Here is a 12500-nt window from a genome sequence, read left to right as displayed (position 1 = left end):
GCGAACTTTGAATCATGAAGAGTGAACACAGTTGTGTGAACGCATTAACACAAACTGTGTGAGTCTGTTTTCCTTTCTGTCGTATTTAAGTTTGTAATTCAGAATTTAAGGATTACAAATCTATTTTTAGGAAGCTTGAAAGAGTTTTTATGAAACTTGAAGGAGCTTCTTTTAAATTGTATTTCTCCTGATTAGTTTTGTGCTTCATGTCGTTTCCACTGAAATGTTAAATCCTTCATTTCCTTTTGTGTAACTTTTCCTCAATCGACCAAACAACAGCGTGAAAGAAAGAAAAGTGACGCCTGAAATCCATAAAGATCTTCCATCGTTACATCTACAACACCACAAAATAAACCTTAGTGAACACAGCGACCAGATGACGACGAAGCATTATTTTATTTATTTTATTTTTCTTATGTCTTTATTAATCTATTAACAATTAGCTTTTGTGTTGAGGGGATGTATAGAAGTGTAGATGTGAACTATTTTGAAATGAAGATGACGGTTGTGTGTCACACACATAGAGACGCTGTGTTAGAGATGATGTGTGTGTCTGTCAGGCAGACGTGTGGTACAGGAAGTAAACGATGCACTGTTGTACAATAAATGTTTCTGTTGCTTCAGACTCGTTTCTCGCCGTGTCTTTGATTTAAAAATGAAACGACGAGCTCACAGACGTCTCGACCTCCAAACCAACGTTTCTTTGTCTGTTTACGAACTTGTAGTCGAGTTGCTGAGTCAGATGAGTTGTGTGTCGGGTCCTGTAAACACACTGGTGTGTGTGTGTGTGTGTGTGTGTACATGCATTATTGAGATACATGTCTGCGGACAGCGACAATAAAGTATATTATAAGCCATGTATTAAATGATAATATTGCGTTTATAAATGCTGAATATTGGAGTTAAAACACTTCGCACAAGCTCAATAACTATGTAGTATTTTAATGTACTGTGCATTGAAATGTTGCGTAGAGGTCGACTGACTCGTCTGCAGAGGCCTCACATGTCTCCAGATATGTATTTTAAATGTCTACATTAGCAGCTTTAAGGACAGCGAGTGTGTAACGGTAGAAAGAGCACAGCCTGGCGAGGTCTTAATGCGTCCACATACCAGCCAGCGCCTCATATGGTGTGTGTGTGTGTGTGTGTGTGTGTGTCAGACGCACTGTGCTGAAACCTGACGCCGTCCAACTGAAATCAGTCCTCACACACACACACACACACACACTCTCTCTCTCACGTTGCTTTGGATGGTGAAGAAGCTGTGAACCAACAATCACAGCGTTGGTGAGTGTGAACGAGAGGAAGTGAGAGAACGAGTGTGAGGAAGAGGAAGAGGAGCTGAAGAGACTTCCTGTCCAGGAGAGATCACAAACTGCTTCCTGGTTTCTCTCCTGGATCAGGTTCAGATTGTTCTCCAGCAGGTCGACTTTGATTTGGCGTCTCTTGACCTCGGCTTTGCGTTTGTGTGTTTTCTCAGCTCATAGCTGGACATGAAAAGTGTCTCTAAGGGAACGAAAGCAGCTGAACTCAAACCCAGTGAGTGAGTGAGTGAGTGAGTGAGTGAGTGAGTTGGTTATTTCCAGACTCTGAGACAGAAGCTTCATGTAAACCCAACAACCCAGTTTCAAAGGGAACGACGTCCTGGGAACTCAGCTGTCGTATCCTGAGCTCTCTGCAAGAAACTACAAGAAACTACAGGAAATGATTGTTTGTATTTGTACTGAAAGTGGAGCAGACTCACCAGAAGCTAACGTTCAGTCTTCCTTCAGGACTTTGCTCCGTTGCAGGATCTCAACTTGAACACTGAGAGAGAACTGGATTCCATTGAGACTTAAAATCATCTCGACAAAACGATGAAGTGATCGAGTCCTGAGACGAGAAGAAACCAACAAACCAACGAACCAACGAACCGACGGCTGGAACGCAGCGACCAGATGGAGAGGAAGGTGAGTCAGCTCCTGTTGTGACTGTTACACAGTGATAATTATGTTTTCAGGAAGGCTTCAGCGAAAACATTTCAGATTGATTTCTACTTTCTTTTACAGGCAGACATTAGTTTTCACTCTTTAACACCATATTTTAAAAATCAGTCAACATTGAGGCCTCTTTTTGTTAACATGCTGCCGGCGTTCTGATAATACAGTTTGAGCACTTGGAAGTTTGATTTTTGGATTTGAATTTGCAGTTTATGAGCCATTTCTGTTCAAATCAATGCAGCAAAAACTTTATTTTAAATGCTCGTTGTTAGTTTAAGACACTAATGACCTTTTTGACATATCCGTAGGAAAAGCACAGCTTCAGTCGTCTTCGTGATCTCTGCGTCCCAGACGTCTGATGCTGTGCGTCCTGGTTCAGCTCACTGGAAAGTTACTGCAGAAGATTCATTTCTGTGTCGATTCTGTCCGTCAGGACAAAAGTAATCGTGGTTTTGAGCATCAAAGTCTCTTTAGAAAACGTCTTTCAGCAGCAGAGTCTCCGGCGGCTCCAGCAGTGCAGGTTGGGTTGTTGACGCTCCGGCTGCATGGTGCTGCTGTCGGCTCCCCGCGGTGCAGCTCTGTGCAGCTCTGTGCAGCATCAAGGTGCAGCTCTGTGCAGCTCTGTGACGCTCTGTGCAGCTCTGTGCAGCATCAAGGTGCAGCTCTGTGCAGCTCTGTGACGCTCTGTGCAGCTCTGTGCAGCATCAAGGTGCAGCTCGGTGCAGCTCTGTGCAGCAGCAAGGTGAAGCTCTGCTCCCGGCCGGAGGATTTGCCGCCGCTGCCGGGAGCAGAGCTCTCCACCGTCTGCTGGACGAGGCGAAGCGGCTCTGAGTCTCGTCGGTCCGCTGAGTCTGAGCTGAGTTTGTGGTGAAGGAGCTGCTGTGACGCTCGTTACTTCAGTCATAAAGACGTCAGCATCAAACTGTTTCGCAAAATATGGAACCGACAGGCAAACGTGAAAACAATAATGTGGATTTGTTAACTCTCATTTCAAGTGGCAAAGTGGTTTTCACTGAAATGAACTAAAACTAATGTCTGCCTGAGAGAAAAGCAAAACACAACTGACATGAGGGGTTTTTTATATTCAACACTGACTGAAGTATTTAAACATAGTTGTAATATTTGGTCTCAAATGTGCAGAGTCACCAGTTCTCAAACAATCAGACCTGCCGGCTCACAGAAGTTCATTCAATGACTCTGCTGCCGACAGGAGGAGGTGAAGTTTGCCGGAGACGCCACGTCTCTGCCGGCGGAGCTGAGCCGCCTGCAGGCCGGCGGGGCGGCGGGCGAGGCGGCGCTGGAGACGCTGGAGAAACAGCTGATCTGCCCCATCTGTCTGCAGCTCTTCAACAAACCCGTGGTCATCCTGCCATGCCAGCACAACCTCTGCAGGAAGTGTGCCAACGAGCTGTACCAGGTCTGAGAGACGTGTGTGTGATATATATATATATATATATATATATATATATATATATATATATATATATATATATATATATATATATATATATATATATATGCGTGTTTGTACTGTGTGTTTCTGCACAGACAATCTCTGTGTGTCACACAGTTCTGTACATGTATGCACACACTCATCTTGTATCACATACTTCAGGGGTCTCAGGGGTGTGTGTGTGTGTGTGTGTGTGTGTGTGTGTGTGTGTGTGTGCGTGTGCGTGCGTGCGTGTGTGTGTGTGTGTTTGTTCGGTGGATTATCAGTGTCTAAAATTGGATGTGTGGATGTTTAACTGGTTCGCTCATGTACATGAAAATCACCTGCTGTGAGCTATATTTACTGCTATTGTTCCGTGTGTGTGTGTGTGTGTGTGTGTCTGTGTGTGTGTGTGTGTGTGTGTTGTTTGTGTGTGTGAACCTGTTAAGATCCATTTTGCAACAGCAGTGGGTAACTAAGAATGTTCAGAAGTTTATGATCAAGAGCTATGAAATGGAAAAGACGACTCTCTCCCTCACCTTGTCCTCCATGCTGCCTGCAGCCTTGTCCTCCATGCTGCCTGCAGCCTTGTCCTCCATGCTGCCTGCAGCCTTGTCCTCCATGCTGCCTGCAGCCTTGTCCTCCATGCTGCCTGCGGCCTTGTCCTCCATGCTGCCTGCAGCCTTGTCCTCCATGCTGCCTGCAGCCTTGTCCTCCATGCTGCCTGCAGCCTTGTCCTCCATGCTGCCTGTGGTCTTGTCCTCCATGCTGCCTGCGGCCTTGTCCTCCATGCTGCCTGCAGCCTTGTCCTCCATGCTCTTCCCGTCAATCGCTCTTCCCCTAAATCTCAATTCCCTAATTGGTTTCCACTTTGCGTCAGTTTTCTTCTGCGATCTCTTGTGTGTTGTTTCTGTCTTGAACTGTTGAACTTTTGACTCACGTTTTGAGCTCTGTTCATAGTTAGAAGCCAAAGAGACAAAGAAACATCAGATGGAAACAGAGAGGACATGTGACTCAGCTGCTTCTGAAGTTAGCGTCTGTTTGCTAACATGTTAGCTAAAACCACACAATACGTCAGTGTTGTGTCTCTTTCAGCTGATATCATATTTCAGGACTAGAACTTTGAATGTAGTGTGGTCATATTTTTGTATTTAGCTCTTTCTTGGTCAAATTTGACCGTCTTGTTTTTTCCAAACTCGTCCTGAAACGTCTCTGGCTTCACCAGGGAGACGTTTGGCGAGACTGACGCTAAAACCGCGGCTAATTATTGAAACGCCGGCGTGTGTCTGCGTTGTAAGACAACACGCTGCAACTGTCGGCCGTTGACGAGTCGTGGGGAGTTGCAGATCATCCCGTGTGAATGAACACAACCTCCTGACGTGCGTCCTGACGTGCGTCCTGTCCCTGCAGCCCTCCCTGTTCCAGGCTCGCACCACCATGCAGGTGAACAGCGGCCGCTTCCGCTGCCCGACCTGCAGGCAGGAAGTCGTGCTGGATCGCCACGGCGTCTACGGCCTGCCGCGAAACCTGCTGGTTGAGAACATCATCGACGTCTACAAACAGGAAGTCAGCAACAACAGCAACGCCGCGAGGTGAAAAGAGAGAATTAAGATATAGAATATGCCTCCATAACATAAATACAGGTGTTTGAAGACGTCTCTCTCTCTCTCTCTCTCTCTCTCTCTCTCTCTCTCTCTCTCTCTCTCTCTCTCTCTCTTTCTTCAGCCCCAGGCCTCCTCCACTTCCTGCTCAGGTGACGTGTTCGGATCATGAGGGTGAGAGGGTGAACATTTACTGTCTCACCTGTCAGGTTCCCACATGTTCTCTCTGTAAAGTGTTCGGCGCTCATCGGTCCTGTCAGGTGGTTCCTCTGACGGACATCTACCAGCAGAAGAAGGTATTTAACAGTTTACAGGTGTTTTTATAAATGCTGTGTCTGTATCTACATCTATCCTTCAGTTATTCCTTTTATGACAATCTACTTGCAGAGAGTCGCAAGTATTTATTTATTATCTGACCGCAAAACTCAAAGGTTTGCTCTTAAAAAAAATACGCTCTGAAAAAAAACACTCTCAAGAAAAATAAACGTAAAAAAAAAACTCAAACGCTTGAAAAAAAAACACTTGGAAAAAAAACGCTCCAAAAAAAAAAACGCTTTTAAGAAAAAAAAACGCTCTCAAGAAAAAAAAAAAACGCTCGGAAAAAAACGCTCAAAAAAAAAAAAGCTTGAAAAAAAAAAAAACAATTTGAAAAAAAAAAACGCTCCAAAAAAAAAACGCTCTCAAGAAAAAAAAACTCTAGAAAAAAAACGCTAAAAAAAAAAACGCTTGTAAAAAAAACACTTGAAAAAAAAAACGCTTTTAAGAAAAAAAAACGCACCCAAAAAAAAACGCTCTTAAGAAAAAAAAAACGCTCCAAAAAAAAAAAACGCTTAAAAAAAAAAATGCTCCAAAAAAAAAACGCTTCAAAAAAAAAATGCTCGAAAAAAAAAATGCTCAAGAAAAAAAAATGCTCGGAAAAAAAAAACGCTCCAAAAAAAAAAAAAAATTTTCAGAAAAAAAAAAATTCTAAAGAAAAAAAAACGCTCAAAAAAAAAAGCTTGAAAAAAAAAAAGTTGGAAAAAAAAAAGTTTAAAAAAAAAAAAACACTAAAAAAAAAAACGCTAAAAAATACACTTGAAAAAAAAAACGCTCCAAAAAAAAAAAACGCACCCAAAAAAAAAACGCTCTTAAGAAAAGAAAACGCTCAAGAAAAAAAAAAGCGCTTTTTCGAAAAAAAAAAATGCTCAAGAAAAAAAAACGCTCGGAAAAAAAAAACGCTCCAAAAAAAAAAAAAAAACTTTTCAGAAAAAAAAAAATTCAAAAGAAAAAAAAACGCTCGGAAAAAAACGCTCCAAAAAAAAAAAGCTTAAAAAAAAAAATGTTTGAAAAAAAAAAGTTAAAAAAAAAAAAACACTAAAAAGAAAAAACGCTAAAAAATACACTTGAAAAAAAAAACGTTCCAAAAAAAAAAAAAAACGCTTTTTAGAAGAAAAAAAAATTCTCAAGAAAAAAAAACGCTCGGAAAAAAACGCTCAAAAAAAAAAAACCTTGAAAAAAGAAAAAAAGTTTGGAGAAAAAAAACGCTCCAAAAAAAATAACGCTCTCAAGAAAAAAAAACACTAGCAAAAAACGCTCGGAAAAAAACGCTTGAAAAAAAAAGCTTGAAAAAAAAAAACGCTCCAAAGAAAAAACGCTCAAGAAAAAAAAACGCTCGAAAAGAAAAATGCTCAAGAAAATAAAACGCTCGGAAAAAAAAAAAACGCTCCAAAAAAAAAAAAAACGCTTTTCAGAAGAAAAAAAAATTCTCAAGAAAAAAAAACGCTCGGAAAAAAACGCTCAAAAAAAAAAAACCTTGAAAAAAGAAAAAAAAGTTTGGAAAAAAAAAACGCTCCAAAAAAAAAAACGCTCTCAAGAAAAAAAAACACTAGCAAAAAACGCTCGGAAAAAAACGCTCCAAAAAAAAAGCTTGAAAAAAAAACGCTCGGAAAAAAACGCTCCAAAAAAAAAGCTTGAAAAAAAAACGCTCCAAAGAAAAAACGCTCTCAAGAAAAAAAAACACTAAAAAAAACAACTTAAAAAAAAAACGCTTGAAAAAAAAAACGCTCCAAAAAAAAAAAATGCTCAAGAAAAAAAACGCTCGGGAAAAAACGCTAAAAAAAACGCTTGAAAAAAAAAGGTAAAAAAAAAAATATTCAAAAAAACGCTCCAAAAAAAACACTCCAAAAAAAAAACACTTGAAAAAAAAAACACTTGAAAAAAACACTCAAAAAAAAAGCTCCAAAAAAAAAACAAACGCTCCAAAAAAAACGCTTTCAAGAAAAAAAAACACTTCAAAAAAAAAAGCTTGGAACAAAGAAAAGCTTGAAAAAAAAAACGCTGGAAAAAACACTACGCTCTTTTAAAAAAAAAAACGCTCTCAAGAAAAAAAAAAAAAATGAAAAAAAAAAACGCTAAAAAAAAAACGCTCCCAAAAAAAAACGCTCCAAAAAAAACGCTCTCAAGAAGAAAAAAAAACGCGCTCAGAAAAAAACCTTCTCACAGAATTAAAAAAGGCTCTCAACAAAGAAATATCCTCTCTCTCAAAAAATGTCTAAAGTGAAAACTTGCATCTAAATATTTGGCCTAAGTAATTAGAGAGTTATTAGTTATTATTATTAGATGTCTAAAGGCTGCAAATAACTAATAATCATGAGTCTCGATAAGAACTTAGTTTGCTTTTGGTCCTCAGGACGAGCTCAGTGAAGGAATCGGTTCTCTGGTGGCGTTCAACGACAAAGTCCAGACATTCATCCACCAGCTGGAGGAGACGTGCAAGAATATAGAGGTGTGTGTGTGTGTCTGTGTGTGTCTGTGTGTGTGTGTGTGTGTGTGTGTGTGTGTGTGTGTGTGTGTGTGTGTGTGTGTCTGTGTGTGTGTGTGTGTGTGTGTGTGTGTGTGTGTGTGTGTGTGTGTGCGTGTATATTAACAACAGGTTTTTGTGTACTAATTTCATTCGTTCAGTTTCTCGTATCAAACACTTTTGTTTCATTTCGTTCCTCTGCAGGAAAACTGCTCGACTCAGAAACAAAGTGTGTGTGAGAAGTTCAACCGAGTGTTTTTGATCCTGGAGGAGAGACAAAAGGTCAGAGTCCTGTTCTCAGCACGTTTTACACATTCATTATTATGTTTATTATTATTCTAATGTTGTCGTCCTTTCGTCTTTCTGCTTCGGTTCATATTTCCTCTTCTCAATAAAAAACAGACACTATGATGTAAAGCTGCTTTCCTGCTAATATATAATATAATATAGTTAAATTGACTCGGCAAACAACATTAAAATGCTTTTACATAAATTCATTAGTGGTAAAACCTGAATATTATAATATTCTACAGAAATAAAAACACTTGAAGAAGATAAATTGTGTTTTTTATTCATGTTGCTCGTGAGCTGTGACGTCTATGAATTATGACCATTTAAAGTCATTTAATTGAATATATTTTCTTACACAATACTTCTACTTCAGGTGATGATGCAGCGAATCAGCTGCGAGCAGGAAGAGAAGGTCGGCCACGCCCAGTCGCTGCTGCGTCGCTATGGAGACAGCATGGACGCCAACAGCAAGCTGATGGAGAGAGCAGCGAGCAGCCTGCAGGAGGAGGACATGGCCGCGTTTATCCAGGTGTGTGTGTGTGTGTGTGTGTGCGTGTGCGTGTGCGTGTGCGTGTGTGTGTGTGTGTGTGAGACGTTACAAACCTCTATTGCAAACATTATTTTGTCATGAAATACACTTCAATGTAGGAGCTTCTGTAAAGTTAACCATCATTTACTCTCCTGTTATCTGTAAAAACGTGCAGTTTGAATGGTCTCCCGTTGTTTGTTTGTTTGTTTGTTTGTTTGTTTGTTTGCTTGTTTGGTCTAGTAGCTATCACTGTTACTGAGGTAAAAGTATCTTTACTACAATAATATTTACAAGTAACTTCATGTTTGGACTTTGTGTTGTTGTTTGTCATTTCTCTTTTTCTCGTATTTGCTGAGTTTGTTTGTGCATCTTCTGCTGAATGAAACATGATGTAAACAAGTATAACTCATGGATAATGATGGTTGTTTGAGTCCAGAATCTCTAAAATAATCATCTGTGTCGTTTTGCTCTCTTCCTCCCGTCAGAATTCAAGAGAGCTGATCACAAAGTGAGTATTACAACACAATCTGTTGTGTGTTTCCTGCTGGATGATGTCATTTTGATCCAGCTTTCTTTCCTAAAGTGAATCACTTGGTTGATGTGTTCTGTTCCTGTTCTTCTGGACCTTCTCCTCGTCCTCAGAGTGAGGACGGCGTCCGGCTGCTGTCCGGCCGAGACGCTGAAACCAGTTTGTGAGAGTTTGAGCCGCTTCATATTTAACTTCAGCAGACAAGAGACGGCTCTGAAGAGCATCGACTTCCTCAAAGGTCTGAAGGATGTCTGGGAAACCACTTTGAAGCTCTTTAGGCCTTTTATTTTGTATATTTATACAACATTTAACTGATGCACTTTTAATTCCATAACACTTTTAAATGTAACGTATGATGCGTGAACACATTCAGTCACTACTGTATTGTTTTCTCTCTGCAGTTTTGCAGAATGATCCTGAAGAACCGGAGGTGGGAAAGGAACCTAAAGAACCCAAAGAGCCGTCTGTGCAGATGGTAGAACCTAAAGAACCCAAAGAGCCCGCTGTGCAGATGATAGAACCTAAACAGCATCCAGAACCCTCCCCGCAGAACCCAGCCTCTGTCGTAGAACCAGTGGAAGAGATGATCCCCCTGACGTCCCCACCAGTGAAACCAGCAGCGCCAGCAGCAGCTGCAGGTCCGGTCGGGGACTCAGAGGAACCGGCAGCGGCGGCGGTTCTGCAGCCGGAGGCCGAGGACCCGGACTCAAGTGACGAAGAACCCGATGTGAAGAACAAAAGAGAGGATGAAAAGGAGGCAGAGGGATGTGCAGCTGGTGAAGAGGAGGGCATGAGCACGCAGCAGGTACGTCCATCACCTCTTCTTCTGGAGTCTAGTCCAGAAGAACCCAGAACCAGAACCCTGTATTCCATCATTTACCTCCATCTTCATCCACCCCTCTCTCTCTCTCTCTCTCTCTCTCTCTCTCTCTCTCTCTCTCTCTCTCTCTCATCCCTCCATCTTCCTCCAGGCTGTTCTTCTACTCTTCTACCTGTTGGCTTTCCTGGTCCTCCTGCAGAAGGTTTGGTCCTCCATCGGCTGCTTCATTCACACATAACAGCAGGAGACACAGGTAACTAATATATATATATATATATATATATATATATATATATATATATATATATATATATATATATATATATATATATATATATATATATATAGTCTATGTGTTTACTCTTACCTCTGCTGGCCTCTTGTGGTAAACATATGTCGTTATATTAAGTCAATAAAGAGTTTTTTCTCTATTTTAAATCAAATATGAAAATGATAATGATATATTGACGATCTCACTTTAAACTATAACAACTATATTGTATTTTCTTTATAATATTTTTTGTTGTTTTATGCTCCGGCAGCACTGGCATCACTTTATTAAAATATATCTGAAGCATTTTGCTATAAGGACATTGTTTCTGACTTGTACACACTTCCCAATTATACTTATACTACTATACTTTTACTTGGAGTATTGGAGTATTTTCACAGTGTAGTATTAGTACATTTACTGAAGTAAAGGAACGGATAGTTCCTCCACTGGTGATAATGAACAATGTGTTGTTTCTATGTGATTCAGAGTCTCCTCATCACGTCGTCTGCTGCTCCTCTTTGCTCCAGATGGAGACGCAGACCAGGAGTCCTCCATCCTCCTCCATCCTCCTCCATCCTCCTCCATCCTCCATCCTCGCCTTCCTCGTCTTTTAAACTCAGCGAAGCTCCTCGTCGACCCAGGTCCTGCCTCACCTGGCTGAAGAGGAAGTAGAGGACAGAGAGAAGCGTTTCTGGGAGGATGTTTCTCTGAGGAGAGAAAGGAAGAAAGCTGCTCTCCAGAGTCACGTTCATCAGCGCTGCCCTGCGACTTCAAACACGCTTGTAGTTCTATTTGTACTCTAAAGTTACACTAGTTGTATCATCATTCTCTGTTTTAATAGATCTGTGTTCTTAAAGGGAAAAAACTGACTCTGTTGGGCTTTTATTTTGAAAATGTATTGAGAAGAAAACGCTGTTGCCCTTCACACTAAAAGTCTTCACAACTGTCAAAGTTTGTTGTTTCTTGTACATTAGCAAGTAGTCATGCTGCGGAGTAGAAGGAGTAGTATGTGAGGTACTAGTCAGTATTGAAGTAGCTTCCCTGGTAGATTAACTTAAGTACTTAAGTACAATGTTGACTTACTTGTACTTGACTTAGCTACTACTATTTTATAATACGTTCTACTTCTACACTACTACATCACAGAAGTAAATGTTGTACTTTTTATTCCACTACATTTATCTGACGGTTTTGGTACCTAGTTTCAACATTTCAAATGGTGTAGTACTGTACTACTAATAGTATACACAGTATGTCAAAGTATCTCCCTGTGTAAGATCTAAACCATAAAATGATCTTACGTGTATTAATAAGTGATAAAAAAAAAAATAGAATAATCTATTATACAACACTGTGAAAGGAGCCATTCTGCAGAATGAGTACTTTTACTTTTGATACTTGAAGTATGTTTTTCTAATAATACTTCTGTACTTTTACTTCGGTAATATTTGGAATAAGGATGTTTAATGTGATTCAGTGTGGATTGGTAGAGAAAGTGTGTATGATTTTTTTTAATGTAGCGACAGTAACGTTGTGTGTGTATTTGTGAGTGTGTCTGAGCACTTTCCTTTTGAGTGTTTGGTGTGTGTCAGCTGGTGTGATGCAGGGCAGAGGGGTTCAGATGAGAGTTTGGTTTGTTTGATACCTGCTTAGATGAAATAAATCACTCACTTTTGCGAACTTGAAGTGTTGTGTGTTGTTTATGTATAGAGTATGCTTTGCATAAATACACAATAAATAGTTACTATAAAGCTTTTGTCAAATCATTTGGTTTGGGACACAAACCAAAATATTTACGTGACGTAGTTTGACTACACCGGAAAAGAAATGCTCAGAAATTCAATACCTGTAATGTAAGTGGTTGGAAACTTCCGGTTTGGATGACACACCTATAAAATAAAAGCACGAAAAGAAGAGCACGTTTACTTGAGACATCTGAACATTCGGGTCAATGAACACTTGAAGATGAACATTTAAACATATATTTGTTTAATACTAAGTTTAGAATTCAACATATAATCACTCAACATACACTTTATTGTTATCAGGGTACTCTAAAAACAATATTCCAATGATCATTAATATCATCATTAATCATTAATAATAATACTTATAAGCCCCTTCATTATATATAAATAAAAAAACTCGTGGCATATGTTTTGGAATAATCCAGAATAGCATTAAATACATGTCATGGGTTCACTGTTATCATTTTTTGGTTTGTAGAAATGTCCTTTTATTTTTGTGTCTTTTCTTTGTGAAGCAA

The 12500-nt window shown here is 39.8% G+C and overlaps 1 protein-coding gene across 2 annotated transcripts; it reads left to right on the top strand.

Moving 5' to 3' along the window:
- The first annotated feature begins 1092 nt into the window (after positions 1-1092).
- On the top strand, positions 1093-11909 carry LOC137799865 (tripartite motif-containing protein 54-like). 2 transcript variants are annotated; one of them, XM_068596723.1, is made up of 12 exons: positions 1093-1949; positions 3190-3396; positions 4822-5003; positions 5137-5308; positions 7681-7776; positions 7996-8073; positions 8456-8611; positions 9097-9119; positions 9254-9378; positions 9542-9945; positions 10112-10213; positions 10762-11909. In XM_068596723.1, the coding sequence occupies exons 1-11, from the start codon at positions 1938-1940 to the stop codon at positions 10196-10198; spliced, it is 1542 nt and encodes a 513-aa protein (XP_068452824.1). In that variant the 5' UTR covers positions 1093-1937; the 3' UTR covers positions 10199-10213; positions 10762-11909. The 2 variants fall into 2 exon arrangements, with proteins under 2 accessions (XP_068452824.1, XP_068452823.1); XM_068596722.1 differs by having other exon boundaries at positions 1152-1949; positions 10721-11909.
- The last annotated feature ends 591 nt before the right edge of the window (positions 11910-12500 follow it).

Source organism: Clinocottus analis, unplaced genomic scaffold (genome assembly GCF_023055335.1).
Source record: "Clinocottus analis isolate CAN_PGR_092001 unplaced genomic scaffold, fCliAna1.0.p SCAF_39, whole genome shotgun sequence".
In the NCBI taxonomy this organism is placed as follows: Eukaryota; Metazoa; Chordata; class Actinopteri; order Perciformes; family Cottidae; genus Clinocottus; species Clinocottus analis.
Note: the sequence above shows the minus strand (reverse complement) of the source record. Positions and strands in the feature narration are given on the sequence as shown.

Excerpts from the sequence above, each read along its gene's own strand:
- LOC137799865 (XM_068596723.1), top strand. Across the intron at positions 8,612-9,096 it reads ACATGGCCGCGTTTATCCAG|AATTCAAGAGAGCTGATCAC; the intron begins GTGTGTGTGTGT and ends TCCTCCCGTCAG. Across the intron at positions 9,120-9,253 it reads TCAAGAGAGCTGATCACAAA|AGTGAGGACGGCGTCCGGCT; the intron begins GTGAGTATTACA and ends CCTCGTCCTCAG.